At 43.8% G+C, this 21,273-nt stretch overlaps 2 protein-coding genes across 2 annotated transcripts; both read left to right on the top strand.

Annotated features, from left to right (window-relative positions):
- Positions 1-7,793: 7,793 nt before the first annotated feature.
- Positions 7,794-9,756, top strand: LOC101767103 (caffeoylshikimate esterase-like). Its single transcript, XM_004954610.2, has 5 exons — positions 7,794-8,048; positions 8,343-8,473; positions 8,551-8,688; positions 8,802-8,900; positions 9,493-9,756. Exons 1-5 carry the CDS (start codon positions 7,868-7,870, stop codon positions 9,754-9,756), a joined length of 813 nt encoding a protein of 270 aa, XP_004954667.1. The 5' UTR covers positions 7,794-7,867.
- A 1,375-nt stretch (positions 9,757-11,131) lies between these two features.
- LOC101767504 (pentatricopeptide repeat-containing protein At4g14850) lies at positions 11,132-15,500 on the top strand. Its single transcript, XM_004954611.1, has 6 exons — positions 11,132-12,741; positions 12,851-13,389; positions 14,137-14,266; positions 14,358-14,476; positions 14,585-14,720; positions 15,121-15,500. The coding sequence occupies exons 1-2, from the start codon at positions 11,132-11,134 to the stop codon at positions 13,314-13,316; spliced, it is 2,076 nt and encodes a 691-aa protein (XP_004954668.1). The 3' UTR covers positions 13,317-13,389; positions 14,137-14,266; positions 14,358-14,476; positions 14,585-14,720; positions 15,121-15,500.
- Positions 15,501-21,273: the final 5,773 nt, after the last annotated feature.

A 21,273-nucleotide genomic window follows, 5' to 3' on the forward strand; every position in this document is an offset into this window, starting at 1 on the left:
TCAGACAAAAAAAAATATAAATACTTACAGTTGTGTTAGTTAAACCTTGTATATCAATTTTTCTGTGTTTAAGATTATTTAGTCATCGAGACAGTAATCTTTGTTGGTCATTTGTAGCTTTACATTTAACAAAAACTATTAGGCATGATACATACTTCAGCACCCAACTCCATTGCAGCTTCTGTGATTTCAACTCTAATAGGTTGTTGGTTTCCAGAAAGAGTAACCTGTTGCGTGAATCAAAATCAACTATGAAAACAGATAAGCATGTAGATAAGCATGGGAAGTAGAGAAACACAAAAGAACATAAAGTGCTAAGAGTTAATGTTCCGCAATCCTGATAAATACATAAGTAAGGCACATAAAACTCCAAAAAAAAAACTTAAGGGTACAGATCTGTACGTTTCTTTTCACACTTGGTCATTGGATGGCCAGACGAGAGAGATAGGATTGAAAGTGGAAAAGACTATTAAAGTAGTAAAAATAATAATAAATGTGTATCGCCCACTCAGCTAGAATGAGCTTATTATATATGATTCTGCACATGCATGACACACATGCACCAAAGGCAATCCAGTATTTTTTTCAGTGCTGTTTTCTCACTGTTATGTTACAGATTGCATAATACATCTCCTTTCTGAATTTAAGCAAACCCCTTTCATGCTACTTGCAGACAACTCAAAAGAAAAGACTTTAAAGCTGCAATCCTCACTTGTCATTGGAGTTATAAGTGGATCACCTTCTCAACATAGCACACACATATAGTTGTCTCCATCGAGCACTGTATAATCAATGTCAACTCCTGGTATGTTGAATATGATTCAAATCTTCGTCAAATCATTAAACACAGAATTAATGTTTGACTGTCTCATATAACTTCATAATATAATGTATAACTCTTTGCAGAAAAACCATTTGAATCACCAATGCAACTGTTGGATCCCAAAGAGCAGAGAAGAAAAAGAGATAGAGAAAGGTATGCACGGATGAGTTATGAAGAAAAGCAGGAAAAACTCAAAAAACGTCGTGAAGCCTATCATCAACAAAAAAGAGAAAAATGCTCACAGATGACTGATCAAGAAAAGCAGCAAAAAATACAGAGAAAATGCATGCATGAGAGGGAAGATATGCAAACATGCAACAAAACCAAAAGAAAGCAAAGTTAGAGCAAGATTACGCTAACCGTGCACGACGACGTGACACCCTAAGCAAGAATTCAATTGCAATGGAGAACCCTGCAAATATCGCAACAGATAATTCAAAAAATGTTACTCAATTTGCCACAAGCATAAGACAAAGGAAACACGTAACACCAGGAGAAAGAGAAGCATTGCTAGCCTATCGTGATGAAAAGTTGACAGATAAAATAATGGAAAAAACACATGCCACATCAGATGAAGACTGTTCTACGAACACCAAAGTCATAGATGATCTAGAATCTATAAAACATCCAACAAACATGAAGAAAGGTAATACTCCCAATTGCATATATGACTCACAATCAGATTTTACATGCATCAATTTTTACAATGATAACAATCTTTCATGGACAGATATCCTTTATCCAATGTGTCCAGCAACCAAGGATGCAGAAGAACCAAATGAATCAATCATTGATGATGAACCATATGGTAAGGATATATAATTAATTTATATTCTCATGCAATAGAAAACAGCATATAATTCACATATTTCTATGCAGATGACGATGGAGTTGTATATGAAGAAGACACCGATGAGGAGGAAAACATAATTTCTGGTCAAGGTATGATAAACACATTAAAATATTTTCACATCACAATGTGAGTACTTCTCTAATTTCTTTAATCCTACGAATCATAGCAGAATGGGAAGATACGGAGGTACAAATAAATGAAAATGAGTCAACCGTTCCCGACCATACCGATGAGGAGGATAACATAATTTCTGGTCAAGGTATGATAAACACGTTAAAATATTTTCACATCACAATGTGAGTACTTCTCTAATTTCTTTAATCCTACGAATCATAGCAGAATGGGAAGATACGGAGGAACAAATAAATGAAAATGAGTCAACCATTCCAGAGCATTCAAACATCAATGATCCATATGATCTCGTCTATAGTAACATACCAGACAACACACACAAGCTCAAACCTGTTAAAAATTGCAAATATTGTGATGCAAAGAAATTTCACCACGAACCTGAAGGCCTATGCTGTCGAAAAGGACAGATAAAACTTGCAAATCTTGAGACACCACATCAGCTCATGAGACTATGGACAAGCAATGACTCTGATGCAATACATTTTCGAAAGAATATAAGGTTTTTCAATGGCCACTTCTCATTTACTTCTCTATATTGTCGCCTCGATAGAGATACAACAACAATGAAAAACAGCGGTATTTACACCTTCCGAGCACATGGTCAGATCTATCACAACATACGCTCATTTGGAAAAGATGGTTCAGATCCTAAGCATCTAGAACTCTACTTCTATGATGATGATCCAACCCTAGAGCATCGTTACCGCTATTGCCGCAAGGAAATGTATGAGCAAGACAAACATGTATTACTCATTATAACCAATACTCTACGCAACAATCCATACTCTGAACAATTTAGGAGTTTAGGACAGGAAGAAAACCTTGAGGATTACCGAGTGATGTTGAACCTTGACCAAAGATTGGACCAGAGGACATACAACGCACCAATCACATCGGAGGTAGCTGCAGTTTGGGTTGAAGGAAATGAACGGAGGAATACTTTTGACAGAAATGTAATACTACATGGGAACAACAACGAAATACAAGGAATTCAATCATACGCTGGATGCTACGATCCATTATCTTATCCTCTGTTCTTTCCAAGAGGTGAATTGGGATGGCATGCCGATATCCCAAAGGTTGGAATTACTACGGAAGATGTAAAGAAAGCTCGTGCTAATCAAAATAACAAAAACAATGACCCAGGTAACTAATTCAAATATTAGCCTTCATAGTTACATATACTAATTAAATAATTGACTATGCCGTTAACAATCAGTTCTATTTGTCCAACACAGATTCAAGTGGTAGATTGTGGGTAACCATGAGAGAATACTACTGCTATAAATTTCATGTGCGACCAAAAATATTTAACCCAATACTATACGGCGGACGACTTTTCCAACAATTCGCCGTGGATACATACATCAAAATTGAGAGCTCACGACTGGACTTTATATGGAATCATCAGAAAGAAATAAGGGCAGATCTATACCAAGGCCTTCTAGATAGCATTCATGCGGGACAAGACAGGGGAGATGCGGTCGGAAAACGGACAGTGCTTTCATCATCATTTATTGGGGGTCCTCGAGACAAGATGCGTCGGTACCTAGACGCCATGGCTTTAGTTAGAAAATATGGGAAACCGGACATATTCCTCACGATGACATGCAATCCCAACTGGGAAGACATCACGAATGAACTTGAGTTTGGTCAAACACCACAAGATCGCCCTGATCTTGTTGTTCGTGTTTTCAGAGCAAAACTAGAAGAAATGAAAAAGGAGTTGTTAGAAGAGCACATCCTAGGCAAGGTGAAGGCCTATACCTATGTTGTAGAGTTCCAAAAGAGAGGTCTACCGCACGCTCATTTCTTGCTTATAATGACCGGAAAATATAAGCTTACTTGTCCAGAGCAATATGATAGACTAATCTCGGCGGAGCTCCCAAACAAACAAAAGTACCCAGAGTTATACAAGATGGTTATCAAACATATGATGCATGGACCTTGCGGTACATTGAATAAGAACTGTGCATGCACGAAGAATCGAAAATCGTGCAAGAACTATTATCCAAGGCCATTTAACGCTACTACCATTCAAGGCAAGGATTCTTACCCATTATACAGGCGACACGATGATGGCCGCAATGAAATAGTCCGAGGGCACAAACTAGATAACAGGTGGGTAGTCCCATACAACCCTTACCTCCTACAAATGTTCAATTGCCATATAAATGTCGAGGTATGCTCAAGCATAAAAGCTGTCAAATACCTATACAAATACATCTACAAGGGGCATGACCGTGCATCTGTATGTGTAAATGGGACAAGCGAAAAAGAAGACATCGATGAGATTAGACAATACAGAGACGCGAGATGGGTGACACCACCAGAGGCACTATGGAGGATATATGGCTTCGAACTAAGCAAGACAAATCCTCCAGTCATGCAATTGCAGCTTCATCTTCCAAACATGCACATGGTTTCATACCATGGAAAAAAAGAAATAACGGAAGTTATCAATCGTGAAGGTGTTGAGAAGTCAATGCTAACGGCATACTTCGAAGCAAACAAAATACACGAAAAAGCACGAGGCATTCTGTACCGTGATTTTCCAGAACATTATACTTGGCAAACCCAAGGGAAGTTTTGGCAACAGAGGAAAAGGAAAACGTTGTACCAGGTTGGGAGAATCGTCTCAGCACATCCAGCCGAAGGAGAAAGATACTATCTTCGAGTTCTCCTGAACCATGTGAAAGGCGCAACCTGCTACGAAGACCTACGAACAATTGATGCAAAAATATTGCCATCATTTCGTGAAGCTGCAGAGAGAAGGGGCCTCATTGAGGCAGACAACACGTTAGATGATTGCCTGACGGAAGCAGAGTTATTTCGGATGCCATCCTCACTGCGAAGGCTATTTGCGACGATTCTTGTGTTTTGTGAGCCCCACGATATCCGTGCACTATGGAACAATCACATCGAGGCAATGTCGGAAGACTATCGACGAAACTGCAAAAATGCAAGAACGGTCGAACAGATGGTACTAATCAATATTAGAGAAATGTTGCAATCGATGGGAAAAGACATACGATCATTTCCTCTTCCAGAGATCGACGAGCAAAATGACACAAAAGACAATACACCTAGGGAGATTACCGAGGAAGCCAACATCGAGGTGGACCCTGAGGACATGGAATTGCCTAAACACCTAAATGACGAGCAAAAGGCCGCCTACAATGAAATTCTAACAGCAATTGATAGAGATGAAGGAGGGCTATTCTTCGTAGATGGACCGGGAGGAACGGGGAAAACTTTTCTATACAGGGCATTGCTTGCAACAGTCCGTGGACAAGGAAAAATAGCTTTAGCAACAGCAACCTCTGGTGTCGCTGCTTCCATAATGCCCGGAGGAAGGACAGCGCACTCAAGGTTCAAAATACCACTAAGGATAGATGATGGGGCTATTTGTTCATTCACAAAACAAAGTGGGACAGCCAAGCTACTTCAGGCAGCATCGCTAATCATTTGGGATGAAGCATCGATGACTAAGAGGCAGGCAATAGAGGCACTGGACAAAAGCATGCGTGACATAATGGATGTACCAAATCTTCCATTCGGTGGCAAAACAGTGGTATTTGGGGGAGATTTTAGACAAGTTCTGCCGGTTGTACGAAAGGGTACAAGATCACAAATAGTAGATGCCTCACTAAGCAGATCTGAACTCTGGAATTGCATGCGTCACATGAAGCTTGTGCGCAACATGAGGGCTCAAAATGACCCATGGTTTGCAGAATACCTATTGCGCATCGGTAATGGCACTGAGGAGACAAACGATAAAGGCGAGATACGTCTGCCCAAAAATATATGTATTCCACGCACAATGGATGATTCCGGACTTGATAAACTCATCGACAGCATCTACCAAATGAACAACGCTTGCCTGGAGGATCCAAATTACATCACATCAAGAGCCATTTTATCCACGCGTAATGACTGTGTAGACCGCATAAATCTGAAAATGATTGAACGATTCCAAGGAGAAGAGATGGTCTATCACAGCTTCGATAGTGTAGAAGATGACCCACATAACTACTATCCCCTGGAATTCCTAAACACACTAACCCCAAATGGACTACCACCACATATGCTGAAGCTCAAGATTAACTGTCCAATAATACTACTCAGAAATATCGACCCAGCTAATGGACTATGCAATGGCACAAGATTGGTGGTACGAGGATTCCAGAAAAATGCAATCGATGCAGAGATTGTACTAGGACAACATTATGGGACACGAGTTTTCTTGCCACGAATCCCGCTGTGCCCCTCTGATGATGAGATGTTCCCATTCCGTTTCAAGAGGAAACAATTTCCTGTAAGACTAAGTTTCGCAATGACAATAAACAAAGCACAAGGACAAACAATACCAAATGTAGGCATCTACCTGCCTGAACCGGTTTTCTCTCACGGTCAATTATATGTCGCGCTTTCTAGAGCAACAACAGCCAAGAACATAAAGATACTAACAGCTGAAAATGATGATGAAGATGAGGACAACAAGCAGGAGAAAAGGAAAAAAAGGAAGACAAAAAGGGACATGTCAGATAAGAAAGAGGTCAATCAAAAAGACACAACAGATAGATACACGAAGAATATAGTGTATTCAGAGGTCCTCACCAAATAGGTACTAAGCTTTTTGTAAGTTCTATGACAAATTACTCATGACGGTTTTATGCATGTGTGGACCAACTAAAGTTGATATTTATTATTTATGTTACAAATAGGTGATTCTCCTGCAAGCTACAACAAAACAACAAACTTTCTGAAAGGTAAGCCATGATTGCTGTACTCGGATTCCTATGGATTTCCTAGCTGAGACAAAAAAAAACTAAAATTGCTATGGATTTGCTTGCTGTCCAGGAAAAAGACAATTGGTGCGAACTATGTAAAGATGCAGAAAAACATAGGAATATACTTTCCCTGTCCAATGAACATGTTCATTTTCTGAATTCAATAAAGCTGACAAAGGGTAGGCAAGCAAAAGAGATACTGTCGTTGGATGGTGTATGAAAAAGAGACTTTTGCAAAGGTATGTAATCTACAGTTATTTTCATATAATCTAACTGTGACAGTGATGGTAGTGAGCTTAGAAATGATTTGTTTTATTTTATATGACTACCAGAGAACAGATTATTCTATATACTGAATTCATTCATGTTCTAAAGACTTCAAAATTCTCTGATTATGTAATTACAATAAAATGTACTAAATTCAGGGATATAAGCTTCAACAAGTTGACAGGCCAAGTTCCAGCAAATTGTGGAGAAATGATGACACTGCAATATTTGTGAGATAATAGTTCTGTGAGATTATTATTTTAACTTCCAACTTTTATCTTGATGTTTTTAACAAATGGCTTTCTATCCTGTGTTAAGTGTCACCTTTAATTTTCCAATGGAACCTCATTTCATCCGATGACAGAAACCAAGAAATTCCTGTAACTAACTTCCTGCCCCAGGTACTGCACTGCCAACTTCAATCAAAAATGTTTTCAGTCTGTTCCTGTTTGTTATATTAACATTTAACAGGGAGCAAAATATCCTAACGCCTAGGAGTACTTTCTTATCAGCTGTTGTGCAGGAAATGTTACTTCATGACAGGATGCTTGCCAAGACATTTGGTCCTGGAAATACTACCCCGCTTATATCAGCAGCTATGAGGAGCCATATCAAAGTTGTTGAACTGTTGTTGGAACAAGATTACTTTGGATTGGTGAAATGGCCAGAGACAATGGAAAAAATGCCTTACATTTCGCTGCTCGACAGGGACATGTTGGAATTGTCAAAGCATTACTAGAATTTTATGACAGACATAAGAGGATCATACTTCCAATTTTATGACAGATTATGACAGACATAAGAGGATCATACTTCCAATTCCATATCATGTATCAGGATATGTGAAATTCTGTGGTGTTTCATGTTCAAAATACTGTCGGTGTCAAACTGATCAATTTTTTCCGTTCAAAATATGATATATTGACTATTGATCATTGATGTTCATGAATCACTGCTGCCTGACTACTTTCACTTAAAAATGTTGGATGGCATGATGCCATGTCTAATGGTGGGGAACATTGGTTACTGGCAGCATGTGGGATCAAGCTTGCCACAGCAGGGTATGGTGTGTTTGGGATTGATTATGAGGGCCACGGCAAGTCCATGGGTGCCAGGTGCTACATCCAGAAGTTTGAAAATCTTGTGGCTGACTGCGACAGGTTCTTCAAGTCCATCTGTGGTAAAAACATATTTCTACCATTTTCTTTAACTGCAAAAGCTTAAAATGTTTCTAACAAATTTCTAGCATTACTGACTTTTACTTCAATTGCCACCGCAACTTTGAACTCAATTGAAAAATGTCATCACAAGTATATAGTGTAAGAGTTTACAAAGTTTCATTTCGTTCTAGATATATCCTTCTCTACTTAGATAATAGCTAAGTTTGGCATAATTCTTTAAAAAAACTCAGTTTGGCACAGCACAATTTGAAGTCTACTAATTCATGGGAAACATTGGGTAAACTCTTTTGCAGCCATGGAGGATTACAGAAACAAAAGCCGATTCTTGTACGGCGAGTCCATGGGAGGAGCCGTGGCTCTACTGCTGCACAGGAAGGATCCGATCTTCTGGGACGGTGCTGTCCTTGTAGCGCCAATGTGCAAGGTGCCGTATCATACTGAACTTTGCCATGAACTATGATTGCTTGGTTGCTGAGGTGTGGGTTGTCCGCAAAACTGCAGATATCAGAGAAAGTGAAACCACACCCCGTCGTGATCACCCTCCTGACGCAGGTGGAAGAGATCATCCCGAAGTGGAAGATAGTCCCCACCAAAGACGTCATCGACTCTGCGTTCAAGGACCCTGTGAAGCGCGAAAAGGTCAGTAAACATGAACTTTCTGAATTATTGTTTGCGGAACAACCATTGGTGATCTGAAACATTAGGAAGATTGAGACTGTCCCTGAATTGAGTTCTCGTGCAACCATGAGCAGATCAGGAAGAACAAGCTCATCTACCAGGACAAGCCCCGGCTTAAGACAGCACTGGAGCTGCTCAGAACAAGCATGGATGTGGAAGATAGCCTGTCAGAGGTACTATAACCACATGACACTTGAGTTAGTTTACTGACTGAATAGTGCTAGGCTCTGAAGCCTGAAGACTAGAGAATATTTTTGGAGAAATTCTGCAGGAGATGCTGAAAATATTTTGATTGTAGGATAATTTAAATCGGTCAAGAAATGTGTCGTTCCCAACTTTGAAAAAAGTTGCTACTGATCTTACCGTTCCCGTCACATTAGTAGCAATTGAAGCACTTTTGTACAGACCCGTAGCAACGCACGGGCATTCCTGCTAGTGGAGGCTAATTCGCGAGACGAATCTATTAAGCCTAATTAGTCCATAATTTGACAATGTGGTGCTACAGTAACCATTTGCTAATGATGAATTAATTAGGTTTAATAGATTCATCTCGCGAATTAGCCTCCATCTGTATAATTAGTTTTATAATTAACTCATGTTTAGTCCTCCTAATTAACCTCCGAAGAATCGATGTGACGTGGACTAAACTTTAGCTAAGATCCAAACATCCCCTCCGAACGCACGATCCCTCTCGCTCGCTATCCTCCGATTACGGTTCCTATTCCGAATCCAAACCAGGGTTGTATTTTGATCTAAATCTAAAAGGCTTATAAAAGACGAGGAGATCGAATTCATGAGAGGCCAAAGGAACTTGGTCGCCGACTCCTGATGAACGGGAACGGCTTCGTGGTTGCTGCGGTGCTCAGCGGTCCGCTCGTTCTCTACTTCAAGGTTAAGCAGGCCGGCGGTGTCATCCGCCGGATCTGCGCATTTCCGGCGAGAGCCCATGGATGCAGCCGGCAGTCCCTCTCGCTTGATGTCGCCGCTGCAGAGGTGGAGGTTTCTTGGGCAAATTTACTCAATAATTGAGTAGGTCATAGATTGTTGGATTGTAACAATCTGCTGGCTTGTCGATTGTTAAATTATAGCACGACGTTTTGTTTCAGTTTGCACGCCAACATCCAGCTGACATGCTTTGACAGCATACTCAAAGAATAAGGTAGATTAGTCAGGATTTAGGGCTTTTCAGATGAAAGAGTGTTGAGGAATAAGGGAGGTATAAGTTTTGGATTAGGAAGAGCAAGAGACAAAAAATGTATGCTTCACAAAAGGCATTCATTGTGTTACATTCTTATTTTTCACTATACGTATATTGTAATGGAAATTAGTAGCCAAAGCTGCACTCCAAGAGTGAATCATCGCCTCAAGACCAACATACTTTCTTATAATTATTGGAGTTGCTCCACCGAAGAATAAAAAGAGGAGGAAGAAGAAGGGAGCCAAAACAAAGCCGGGCTGTGGTGAAGCCGAAGAAGTAAGATTAAAAATATCAATTTCTTTCTAAAAATTAGAGCAGATGTTCACTCCACTGCAGTATATTTTTTCTTCCTTTGGAAGGAACACGAACAACTAGGGATGGTAATGGTTTAGGTCGGGTGCAGTGGAGCGAAACCCATCCATAATAAAAACTGTCATATCTATCTACACACACCTATAATGCTTAACGGGTGAATTTTTACACATACACCCGCACCCGCTGAGCACCCACTGGGTCTGTTAAAAGAAGTAGAAATTTACAAAATATACACACATGAGCATACAATGTCAAGCGACATAATACGAACTTGGCACACAAAACAATTTGAGCAACACACCGAAGTAGGGAACCAAACATTCATATGTTTGATCCCAACAAAAAAAAAGTTAGGTTGGCAATGGCACGAAACTAACTTTTATCTAACATTACATGATACATCAACAATTCAACTTCAGTACATCAGCCATCTAAAATTTCACCTTATAGCCCATGATACATCAACAATTGAACATCAAAAATCCAAAATATTAGTACGAGTTCAATACTATGACAAGAGTTAGGGATCAAAATTTTAAAAGATGGGCACCCACTGGGCACCCATGGGTGAAATCTTGCACCCAGCCCTAACCCATCTCAATACGGGTCGGGTCGGATTTAGACCCATAGGTAAAATTTTACACCCATACCTGCACCCGTTAGGTGCCAAACCTGTGAGCACCCGCACCATGGGTCTGATTGCCATCCCTATTAACAACCTTCCTCTCCAAGAGAAAATGTAAAAAGTATAGCATGTGAGCAACTGGGCTGAAAGGTTTGCAGGCCAAGCCCAGGATCGGCCAATACCAGCCCGGCCTGCTCTCCCATGTACACGTGGCCTCAATTCAGTCACAGTGGTCGCGCCAAAAATCGCAAACCCAAGCCTCCCAAATGCGCCGCGCCGCAGCGCCGCTGGCGACCGAGCCGCAGCTCCTGGCGGCGGCGGTCGAGGAGGCGATCGCCTCCCGCTCGCCGCGCCTCGGCCGCGCTGCGCACGCGCGCGCTCTCAGGCTGCTCGCCCCGGCCATCCCGCCCTTCATCTGCGCCCACCTCGTCAACCTCTATTCCAAGCTCGACCTCCCGGGGCCCGCCGCCGCCGCGCTGGCCTCCGACCCGAGCCCCACCGTCGTGTCGTACACGGCGTTCATCTCTGGCGCGGCGCAGCACGGGCGCCCGGCCACGGCGCTCTCGGCCTTCGCGGCCATGCTCCGGCTCGGCCTCCGCCCCAACGACTTTACCTTCCCCTCCGCATTCAAGGCCGCCGCGTCCGCGCCGTCGTGGTCCACCATCGGGCCCCAGGTTCACGCCCTCGCGCTCAGGTTCGGGTACCTCCCCGACGACCCATTCGTCGCGTGCGCGGCGCTGGACATGTGCTTCAAGACTGACCGCCTCGCGCTGGCACGCCGCCTGTTTGAGGAAATGCCCAACAGGAATGTGGTCGCCTGGAACGCAGTGATGACCAACGCGGTGCTTGATGGACGGCCCCTTGAGACAGTGGAGGCGTACTTTGGGCTCCGGAAGGCTGGTGGGATGCCGAATGTGGTCTCAGTCTGTGCGTTCTTCAATGCATGTGCTGGGGCGACATACCTATCCCTTGGGGAGCAGTTCCATGGATTCGTGGTGAAGTGCGGGTTTGAGATGGATGTCTCTGTCTCCAATTCTATGGTTGATTTTTATGGGAAGTGTCGATGCGTCGGGAAGGCCAAGGCGGTGTTTGATGGGATGAGAGTTCGGAATAGCGTGTCCTGGTGTTGTATGGTTGTTGCATATGCGCAGAATGGTGGAGAGGAGGAAGCTTTCTCACTCTATCTTGGTGCAAGGAGAGCTGGGGAAGAGCCAACGGATTTCATGGTTTCCAGTGTGCTTACCACGTGCGCAGGACTGCTAGGCCTTGACCTTGGGCGTGCTCTGCATGCAGTTGCTGTCCGCTCTTGCATTGATGCAAACATTTTTGTTGCAAGTGCGTTGGTTGACATGTATGGGAAGTGTGGGGATATTGAAAATGCTGAACAGGTCTTTTTTGAGATGCCACAGAGGAATCTTGTTACATGGAATGCAATGGTAGGAGGTTATGCACACATTGGTGATGCTCGGAATGCACTTGCAGTGTTTGATGGTATGATGAAGTGTGGAGAAACAGCACCTAATTATATCACACTTGTCAATGTGCTCACAGCATGCAGCAGGGGAGGTTTGACAAAGGAAGGGTATGAGCTGTTCAAGACAATGCATGAGAGGTTCGGGATTAAGCCGCGCATTGAGCATTATGCTTGTGTGGTGGACTTGCTTGGTCGTGCAGGAATGGAAGAGCAAGCTTATGAGATCATACAGGGGATGCCGATGAGGCCGTCCATTTCTGTCTGGGGAGCGCTACTTGGGGCATGCAAGATGCATGGCAAAACAGAGCTAGGAAAGATTGCTGCTGAGAAGTTGTTTGAACTTGATCCTCAGGACTCCGGCAATCATGTTTTGCTCTATAACATGTTTGCATCTGCCAGCAGGTAAATGTAACTTCAAATATGTTTTATTACCAAAAAATACCCTTGCAATCAAATTACACTAGCTCATTAATTGTGCCATGGATTTAATGTATCTTTTTTACTTCTCCAGGTGGGCAGAAGCAACAGATGTGAGAAAGGAGATGAAAAATGTTGGAATCAAGAAAGACCCGGGGCGCAGTTGGATCACCTGGAAAAATGCTGTACATGTTTTCCACGCTAAGGACACAAAACATGAGATGAATAATGAGATCCAGGCGTTACTGGCCAAGCTCAAAAGTCAAATGCAAGCTGCTGGGTACATGCCAGACACACAATATGCTCTCTACGATCTTGAGGAAGAAGAGAAAGAATCAGAGGTGTTTCAACACAGTGAAAAGCTTGCTCTGGCTTTTGGATTGATCTGCATACCACCTGGTGTACCTATAAGGATCATGAAGAATTTGCGAATTTGTGTAGATTGTCACCGAGCTTTTAAATTCATATCTGCTATTGTTGGTAGAGAGATAATTGTGCGAGATAACAATAGGTTTCATCACTTCAAAAATTATGAGTGCTCATGCAAGGACTATTGGTGAATGTTTTATCCACAGGATCTACTGACGCATGCTTCTTTGGGCACCTCTAGAACCACTTCTGCAAATGTAGAAGGTATCTATTTTAGTTCATGTGCTTGATTCGTGTTGTATTGCACGCCATCATGGATTTTGTTTCAGTCGACCTCTTTAGCTATCGTGACCATTGACTTGATCTTATAAATTTTAAAAAATGGTAAGCGGTAACTGATTACTATGATGTTAGAGAGATTAGTGCAGCTGGAAGCTATAGAGTGTGTATTCCCAAAGCACATGATATTTCTGTTATAATCATAGCAGTTCAGGTAATTGCATTTACTAATTTTTAAAATATCCTTTCTGAATATTCAATTCGGAAAGGCAGTACAATACCCAGTATATATTTTGCCATATTGTTGGTTCATTAATGGTGATGTCCACTGGATCAAACCGAGCAGATTTAATTGATAACTACTTTACTTCCCACCAATCTATCTTCTGATAATATTTTCCTAAAATTTCCTCAAGGAAATGGATTTGGTACTTCAATCCTTGCACAATAGGAGCTGGTAGTTTCCTTAGATTTGAATGTATTGTCAGGAAATGGATTCTGTGTTTTAGTTACCTAGAGAGCCTGTGTGTGTGGGGGGGGGGGGGGGGGGGGGTATTCTTATTGAAGTACAAGACAACAATAGGGCTTTATAGGCCATGCAATATTCAAGTTTCGTCAATTCCTGATACTCAAGTATGTTACACAAACTCAATGAGGCATTTGTGCAAATGCTTCATTATCATACTGAAAAGTCACTGAAAGCATTTTTATTTGCACCCGTTTGGAAAACAGCAGGATGAAATCATCAGGTGGTTGAAAGCTTTATTTCTTCAAGTCCCTCATCAAGATCACTGCAACATGTTGCTGAACTGATAATTGCAAGTGCTGATTTTGAGACAGATCTTGACTCCTGGCAAGTGAGGTAAGATATGAGTTGTTGGTACTCTTTTTAACTTTTTCTCCAATTGATATGTGCCCAAATTACAACACTCTTTTTTTGTTGTTAATCACAGTAAGGAGCATTCACGAACACGGTTGAACGGATGCTAGATGTGCTACACTGCTGAGTTAAAGACATTCTCAAGTCATGGGCAGCATATCTAACCATAAGAAGTACAAGCTTGTCAGCAATGTAAGAATGATTTTTGCATTCTTTATTCTGATTTTCACTCTAGATCCAGTGCTAAGCAAGGAGGTTTGCACATGGACTGAGTTCACAAAATTTTTATTGCTCTTCCAGACACAAGCTAACCAGAATACGAGGCTCATGAGAATCCTTGAAGAAACAAGAGAGGCTGATGGTGAAAGTGACAATACGAGAGAGGATGCAGGCTGTCTGCCTTCAGATATTGGACTGCATCCACAATCTGCACGAGGTCCTCTCCAGCAGAATATCCGTTGTTATCTGTCAAGGTTTCTGGGATAGGTTGGGCCAGGGAAATCTAACAAGAACCATACTACTCTGAACATTTCCTTGCACTGCCAATTTGTTCTTATGCATCGAACGCATTTTGGGAAGATTGTGTTGAGGTTTCTTGCAAGCCGAAAAAACAGGATTTGGTACTGAGGATCTGATTATGCTCTAGGGCTAAGCCTGTACTTGGCACTAAGTTATTACTTATATTAGGACAAGCAATGCATTTTCCTAAAATGAAAATTGTTGTTACTGAAAGCAATGCTGTAGGGAAAATGAAATGAAGGATCAGTTTCCATAGTGTAATGTTGCCTTGAATGACCGTCATACTAAGTTACTAACCCTTAGAATTTTACACGCAGATCCTGGACTATATCTTTGCATTGGAGATGCAAAAGCTGCTGGGCAACGATCCTCCAGGACAAGGACCTGGATCCACCAGTGATCAACGACCGCTCCATCCTTTGCAAAGGCGTGTGGCAAGTGTTGGAAGTGTTGGGGGGACTGAATTAACGCGGGTTGCTTCAGCAAAAGGCTAGTTTTGGTGTTGGTGTTGGTGTTGGTTGTGTTTATTTTTTGTTGTTCAGATTATATACGGTTTCAGACGACCAATTCTTTCTGTTCATAGTGTGGTGTTGATTGTTCAGAAAGAATAAACAAAGACACAAGTTGTCACTGGTAAGCAGGTATTTCTTTCCAAAAGAAGACAACGTGTGCGCGCGCTTGCGCTTGCGCTTGCTTCTATTACTAGGGGACTGAGTGTACTTGCTTATATTGCTCTGTTACAGAGTGCGTTGGAAGCATAGTTCCTGACAGCAAATTGCAGTACTCCTGGCAACAACTAACTGTCACAGTTGGACGCGGTCCATGTTTCACCTGTTTTGCTACCACGGCACTGCACTGAGAGCACTCGATCTCTCGCGGTCTCGCTGTATCACATCCTCGTAGGAGCCGAAGCAGATTTGTTTCACTGGTTTACATGTGGACGTGGCCTGAACCTTCGCTGCACTCGATTGCACCAAGGTTTGCGGACGTGGTGCACGGAAACAACGGTTTTGACCTTTCGCTTTTGACGCCGGAGTCTAGTGCGCCGGCCGGCGCTGTACGCCCGGAGGCAGATCGAGCGCTCGCTGGAGGTCAGGAGGTCAATGACCGGCGCATGATGAGCAAAACCAAGAGGAGGTGCAGATGAAGCTCGTCGTCGCCCAGGTGGCCATGGAAGAGAAGAAGCTGCACGAGATTGACGACGCCGTGCAGGTGCAGGACGAGCCGAACGTCGGCCAATCCACCGCGCTGCCGTAGCCCTCGCCGTCGACGAACTTCAGGACGAGGTACTCATACCGTCGACGAACTTCAGGACGAGGTACTCATACGTTCCGACTAACCACACGGAGAGTGCACTGGTCGGCTCCACGATGAGCTTCAGCTGGTCAGCGGACGCCTGCGCTACTGCCTGGGCTTGGTGCTCATTGATCTCTTGGTGGTGACGCTGCTCTTCTTGTTCCTCTGACCGAAGAGGAAGAGCTTGGGCGTGAAGTATGTGGGCTCGATGAAACCATGGAAGATCTCACCAGCTGGCCGGCCGCTCGGGCATGCACTACGGAGGGAGAGATCAAAGCTTGCGGTACGTGGCGGTCGTCTCGACGAGGACGTCTTCTCCGGCTTCAGGTCCTTCCGATGTCACCGCACCCGAGCCGGCGCAGCACCCGGAAGCTATCCATCTCGAGCGCGCGGGCGCGGCGGTCCTTCCATTTTTTTTTCCTTTGGTCCGTTCTTCAGAGGGAATCATGGGGAAGCAAGAAACATGCCATCATTGTGGGGTCACAAGTGAGCTCCTGTTCTTAAATAAGCTAGAAATTTTCTCATTTGTTTTCTTTTCTCTTGTTTGCACCCCTTTTTCCCCCTTGTTCCTCAGGAATTAGTACTTTTCGGGTGATGATTTGCCCCAATTATGCATCTGGGAACCAGGCCTTAGACGAAATCTTTGAACTCCGTGGGACTTGGATTCATCTTTCCGTGTTCGTTGGTGACTATTATTACTATGAATTCACTGAAGTGATATGGCTGTTAGAGAAATGGATATGTGGACATGGTTCAGATTTCAGAAGCCTTTGCCCGTAAATTCTGAACATTATGAACATATTATAACATGCTCACGGAACACATTTGGACTTGTGCTTGACTACGGTGGATATGCACTTCTTAGATGACTTCTGCAGATAATAAGAGATTAGATGGTTTCTTTCAAAAAAAATTTCTCAGAGCATGTGGCCACTAGATGAGCCGATGCTCTTCAATGCATGTGACTTCGAGATGGAAAACGAAGGGTTCATTGGCAAACCACACCCCGATGCATCACAAGGATACGATGAATTGGTTAATTTATGTACTTAAAGTCTGCATTTAGCACTAATTCACATCTTATTCAAGCTTCAAAAGTGGTCACATTTTTTATTGTTGGTTACTGATTTTTTTTAATATTTAGAATTAGAAATTGGTTAGTGATTTTTTATATCACGTGCGTGTCGCACGTGCATCTATGATAGTTTCAATGATTATTGAAAAATAAAATAATAAAGAGGATATGCTGGAGTACTATTTTTTCACTACCTCTCTCAATATTTAGTTGGATCGAAGAATGTGGATCTGCTCTAAGTTTACGGGTCGATTAGGTAGGTCTTGTTTCGAAGGTTTGCAAATTATTTCATCTGATCCCGCATGTAATTTCTTGTGCACAAGAAAACAACTGTAACATGATTGGATAAATTTTGAAGAAAAAGAATAAGAAACAAACCATTGAAGAATAAGGGGTGGTGATCAGATGCTGATCGGATAGTAGCGAGGGAGTCGGGGAGGAGAGAAATTGATCGACGCACTCGACTTCCGTCAGAAAATAACTGTGGCCTGGCGATTCTTTTTTTTAAAAAAAAAAACTGGGTGTGAAGGGCTCTTATACCGGCATGATATAAGGTTTTTTTTCCACCCGGATAATTTTCCGAGCCGATAACTTACCACCGGTTTTAGGTTCCAGCATTCCAAACAGGACCGATTTGTAACACGTATAGTACATCTCGGCCACCAACGGCCTCCTTCAAACGCGCGGGCCAATTTGGCTGAGAAAGAGGACAAGACGCCATCGCGGTGCCTCGCCGCCGCCGCCGCCCCACGCGCTCGAGCGACAAAGAAAGGAAAAAACCGGTGCGGGGCCTCGCCACCGCCCCAGCCGCACGCGATCGGGCAGGGAAAAGGAGAGGAAGAAGCCGGTGAGGGGCCTCGCCGCCGCCGCCGCCGCACGCCATCACAGACAGAAAAAGGAGACAAGAAGACGGTGCGAGGCCTCCCTGCCACCGCCGCCGCAGGCCATCGGGCAGAAAAAGAGAGGAAGCAGCCGGTGCGGGGCCTCGCCGCCACCGCCGCCGCACGCAATCTGACAGACTTTTGCAGGTCCTGCCCCCCGCGGTTTCTTGGTTTCTTGCCCTTGGTTCTTGCTTTCTAAATTAAATACAAGAACTGAAGGCATAAACTTCCAAATCTGGTTTGGCTACAAAGACGTTCAAGTTGTGAACATTTGAAAATACAACCAAATCCTAGATCTGACTTGGTTACAAAAGAATCTGGTTTGGTTACAATAGATGTCCAAAACGAGGCCCCATTTGCAATGTGGGGTGTAAGGCAAGTATAAATTCCTCTAAATTCACAAGACTGGCAAGTGCTCCTCTGAAATAGAGCCATTGAACTGGGTAACCTATTTACACTCTACTGAGTTTGCTGAGCATACCAATTTCCAGAGGGATAATCCCACAAGCTTATTAGCAGAAGCTGAAGAATGCTCAGATTAGTCCATGATTTTTTTTGAGGGTCAACGAGGGGAGATCCCCACCTGATTTCATTAGGACCTTGAGCAGGCCAAAGGTCTTGTACACTGATGTTTTAGCAGAGAAAAACTGGGGATAGGAGGGAAATTTACATTCTTATGTGGGATTACATGGAATTAAACATTGAGCACCAGACGTCGGCTACCAGACGGTCTTCCCGTGAGAATCGCCGGCTCCAAAGACGGGCTTCGTCCCTGCAGCTGCGCCAGAAAGTTGAGTGGCATGGTTGTATGTGTTGGAACACCAGGTCGTTGCGTTGCTTCCAGAGCATCCAACTGACGAGCAGCAGTAGCGTGTAGAACTGACGGCTCGGTACCATTGCCGGACGACCTACAGTCCACAGGGACTTAACTGAAGCCCCTTCGATTTGGAAGCCCATTGCTCTCCAGACATGCGACGAGAAACCGCACCGGAAGATGATGTGATCACAGTCCTCCGTGTGCCCACAGAGCTCGCAAGAGGAGTTGTCGATGATGTTTTTTCGTACAAGGTTTGCTCGGCTCTGAATCCGTTCCTGCACTAATAGCCACCCAAAGAACTGCACATGCGGGGGTGCGCGATTTCGCCAGACGAACTGAGCGAAGTTAGCTTGCGCTGAACCTGTTGCAATCATGAGCTTTGAATAGGCGTCGGCAGATGGCAGTTGACGGTGATCTCGGCTGCTTGGGTAAAGCCGCTGGTCTTCCTCTGCACTTAGGGAGACCTGAGCCAGCAGTTGAGATATCTTATCAAGTTCAGATTCAGCCTGGAGTGACAGCCGCGCAGTAAGGTGGGTTGTCAGGCCATCGTTCCGAACCTGTGCCACTGTTTCATTCCGGTTGACCGAGTGAGTGTGGAGTATCGGAAACATGTCACTGAGACGGCCTTCGCTTAGCCAGCGATCGTGCCAGAAATTGGTGTTCCTTCCATTTGACACAGCAGAGCAAGACAGAGACTGGTATGCTGGAAGTAGTTCTTGCATTCCTTTCCAATGTGGGCCACTGATATCCCCACTTAGGTCGTGCAGCTGAACGAGCCCTCGCACCCAACGTGCCCAGGAGGAGCCATTCGGGTGGTGGAGGCGGTGAAGTAGCTTGAGAAGCAGACTTCTGTTTTGCATTGCCAGGTCTTTCAGCCCCAGCACACCGTGTTCCTTGGACTGGCAAGTTCGCTCCCACACAACTAGGCATTGAGCGCCAGAGACCGTGTCCTCACCAGACCATAAGAAACGTCTTCGTCGGCTATCCAGTGCAGCAATCGTGCCAGGAGGGAGCAGCAGTACTGACATGGCGTATGTAAAGCTACTATCAACCACACTGTTGATGAGAACAGCTCTGCCCGTTGCATTCAGTAAAGAGGCTTTCCAACCGCTGAGCTGCCTGTCAACCCGAGCTATCAGGGGACTGAACGCCGAGAGTTTGAGCTTTTCATGGGACAAAGGTAACCCCAAGTAGGTCTGGGGGAAAGTATCAAGCTTACATCCAAGAATTTCCTGGAATTCTGCTGCTGAGGAGGGTGGCACATGCATGGGGACCATAGTACTTTTGTGGTAGTTTATTTGCAAACCTGTTGCTGCTGAGAATCTGTCCAGGACCTGCTTGAGCGCGGTGAGTCCACCCAGATCAGCTTTGAGCAGCAGCAAGGTGTCGTCAGCATACTGCAACACCGGGTATGGTTGGTTCGTTGCAGCTGGGTGTGAGATCCTTGTGTCTGCCTGGACCATTTGCTGTAGAACATCGGCCACCAGCAGGAAATGATATGGGGAAAGAGGATCCCCTTGCCGGAGGCCCCTCCCACAAGCAAACCACGGTCCTGACACTCCATTCACCAGTACTGAGAGCTTCGAGGTCCTGGCACTCCATTAGTCCATGATTTATCCAGTATGGAGTTTCCGCACTGAATTTTCTGTGACACACTACTGGGGAAATAAATATGGCGCATGTCATTCTGCTGTAAAGAGAAATGTTTAATGACCTTGGCAAATAAACTAATCACAGAAAATGCATCTCAATATGTAGCAGTATTTTTGCAATTCTGTAGCTCTAACAGCACTGGAGGTTTATGGAGCTTACCTTGAATACATTACCAGGAAGTATCATAGAGTTCAGTTCTTGAAGGGTTTAAAAAAATTGATCAACCACAAAACATAATGCTATACTTGATTCAAACAGTAAACTGCGCTGCAGTAGCATCAAAGTCTATTGTGGATAGAGCAATACTGAGTCAAACAAATTAATGCACAACTTATAACACATACAACGCTTGTTAATGCACAAGTATAAAAAAGTGAAATTACTAGGTCCGAAGATTGACCTGCCTTATGTCTTCAATACTACGGATGCAGACGAGGGGTTGTAGGCCACAAGTTCCAGCAAAAATCGAATTTTGGTTCCAGCCATCTCATACTATAATCTGTTTTGCAGAAAACCCGCAGGTCACATTCAGCACACAATGGCAAAGAACAAGGGGAAGAAATGTGGAGATGTGTCTTCTAAATTGCCGAGAGTGAGTCATTTAACTCCTACCAGTCAGCTCCTTTGGTTTTTGTCATCATTTTTTAGTTGCGTGACTGCAATGGTTTACTTGCAAACAGAATATGGTAACCCTTCGGCTAGATGGAAGTGAGGAAGAATTTGGCAGCAGATACTACAACTGTCAGCT

Source organism: Setaria italica, chromosome I (assembly GCF_000263155.2).
Source record: "Setaria italica strain Yugu1 chromosome I, Setaria_italica_v2.0, whole genome shotgun sequence".
In the NCBI taxonomy this organism is placed as follows: Eukaryota; Viridiplantae; Streptophyta; class Magnoliopsida; order Poales; family Poaceae; genus Setaria; species Setaria italica.

Coding starts and splice junctions, on each gene's coding strand:
- LOC101767504 (XM_004954611.1), top strand. CDS start 11,132: ATGCGCCGCGCCGCAGCGCCGCTGGCGACCGAGCCGCAGCTCCTGGCG. Junction 12,742..12,850: donor ATGTTTGCATCTGCCAGCAG/GTAAATGTAACT, acceptor TTACTTCTCCAG/GTGGGCAGAAGCAACAGATG.
- LOC101767103 (XM_004954610.2), top strand. CDS start 7,868: ATGTCTAATGGTGGGGAACATTGGTTACTGGCAGCATGTGGGATCAAG. Junction 8,689..8,801: donor ACCCTGTGAAGCGCGAAAAG/GTCAGTAAACAT, acceptor AACCATGAGCAG/ATCAGGAAGAACAAGCTCAT. Junction 8,901..9,492: donor TGGAAGATAGCCTGTCAGAG/GTACTATAACCA, acceptor TAAATCTAAAAG/GCTTATAAAAGACGAGGAGA.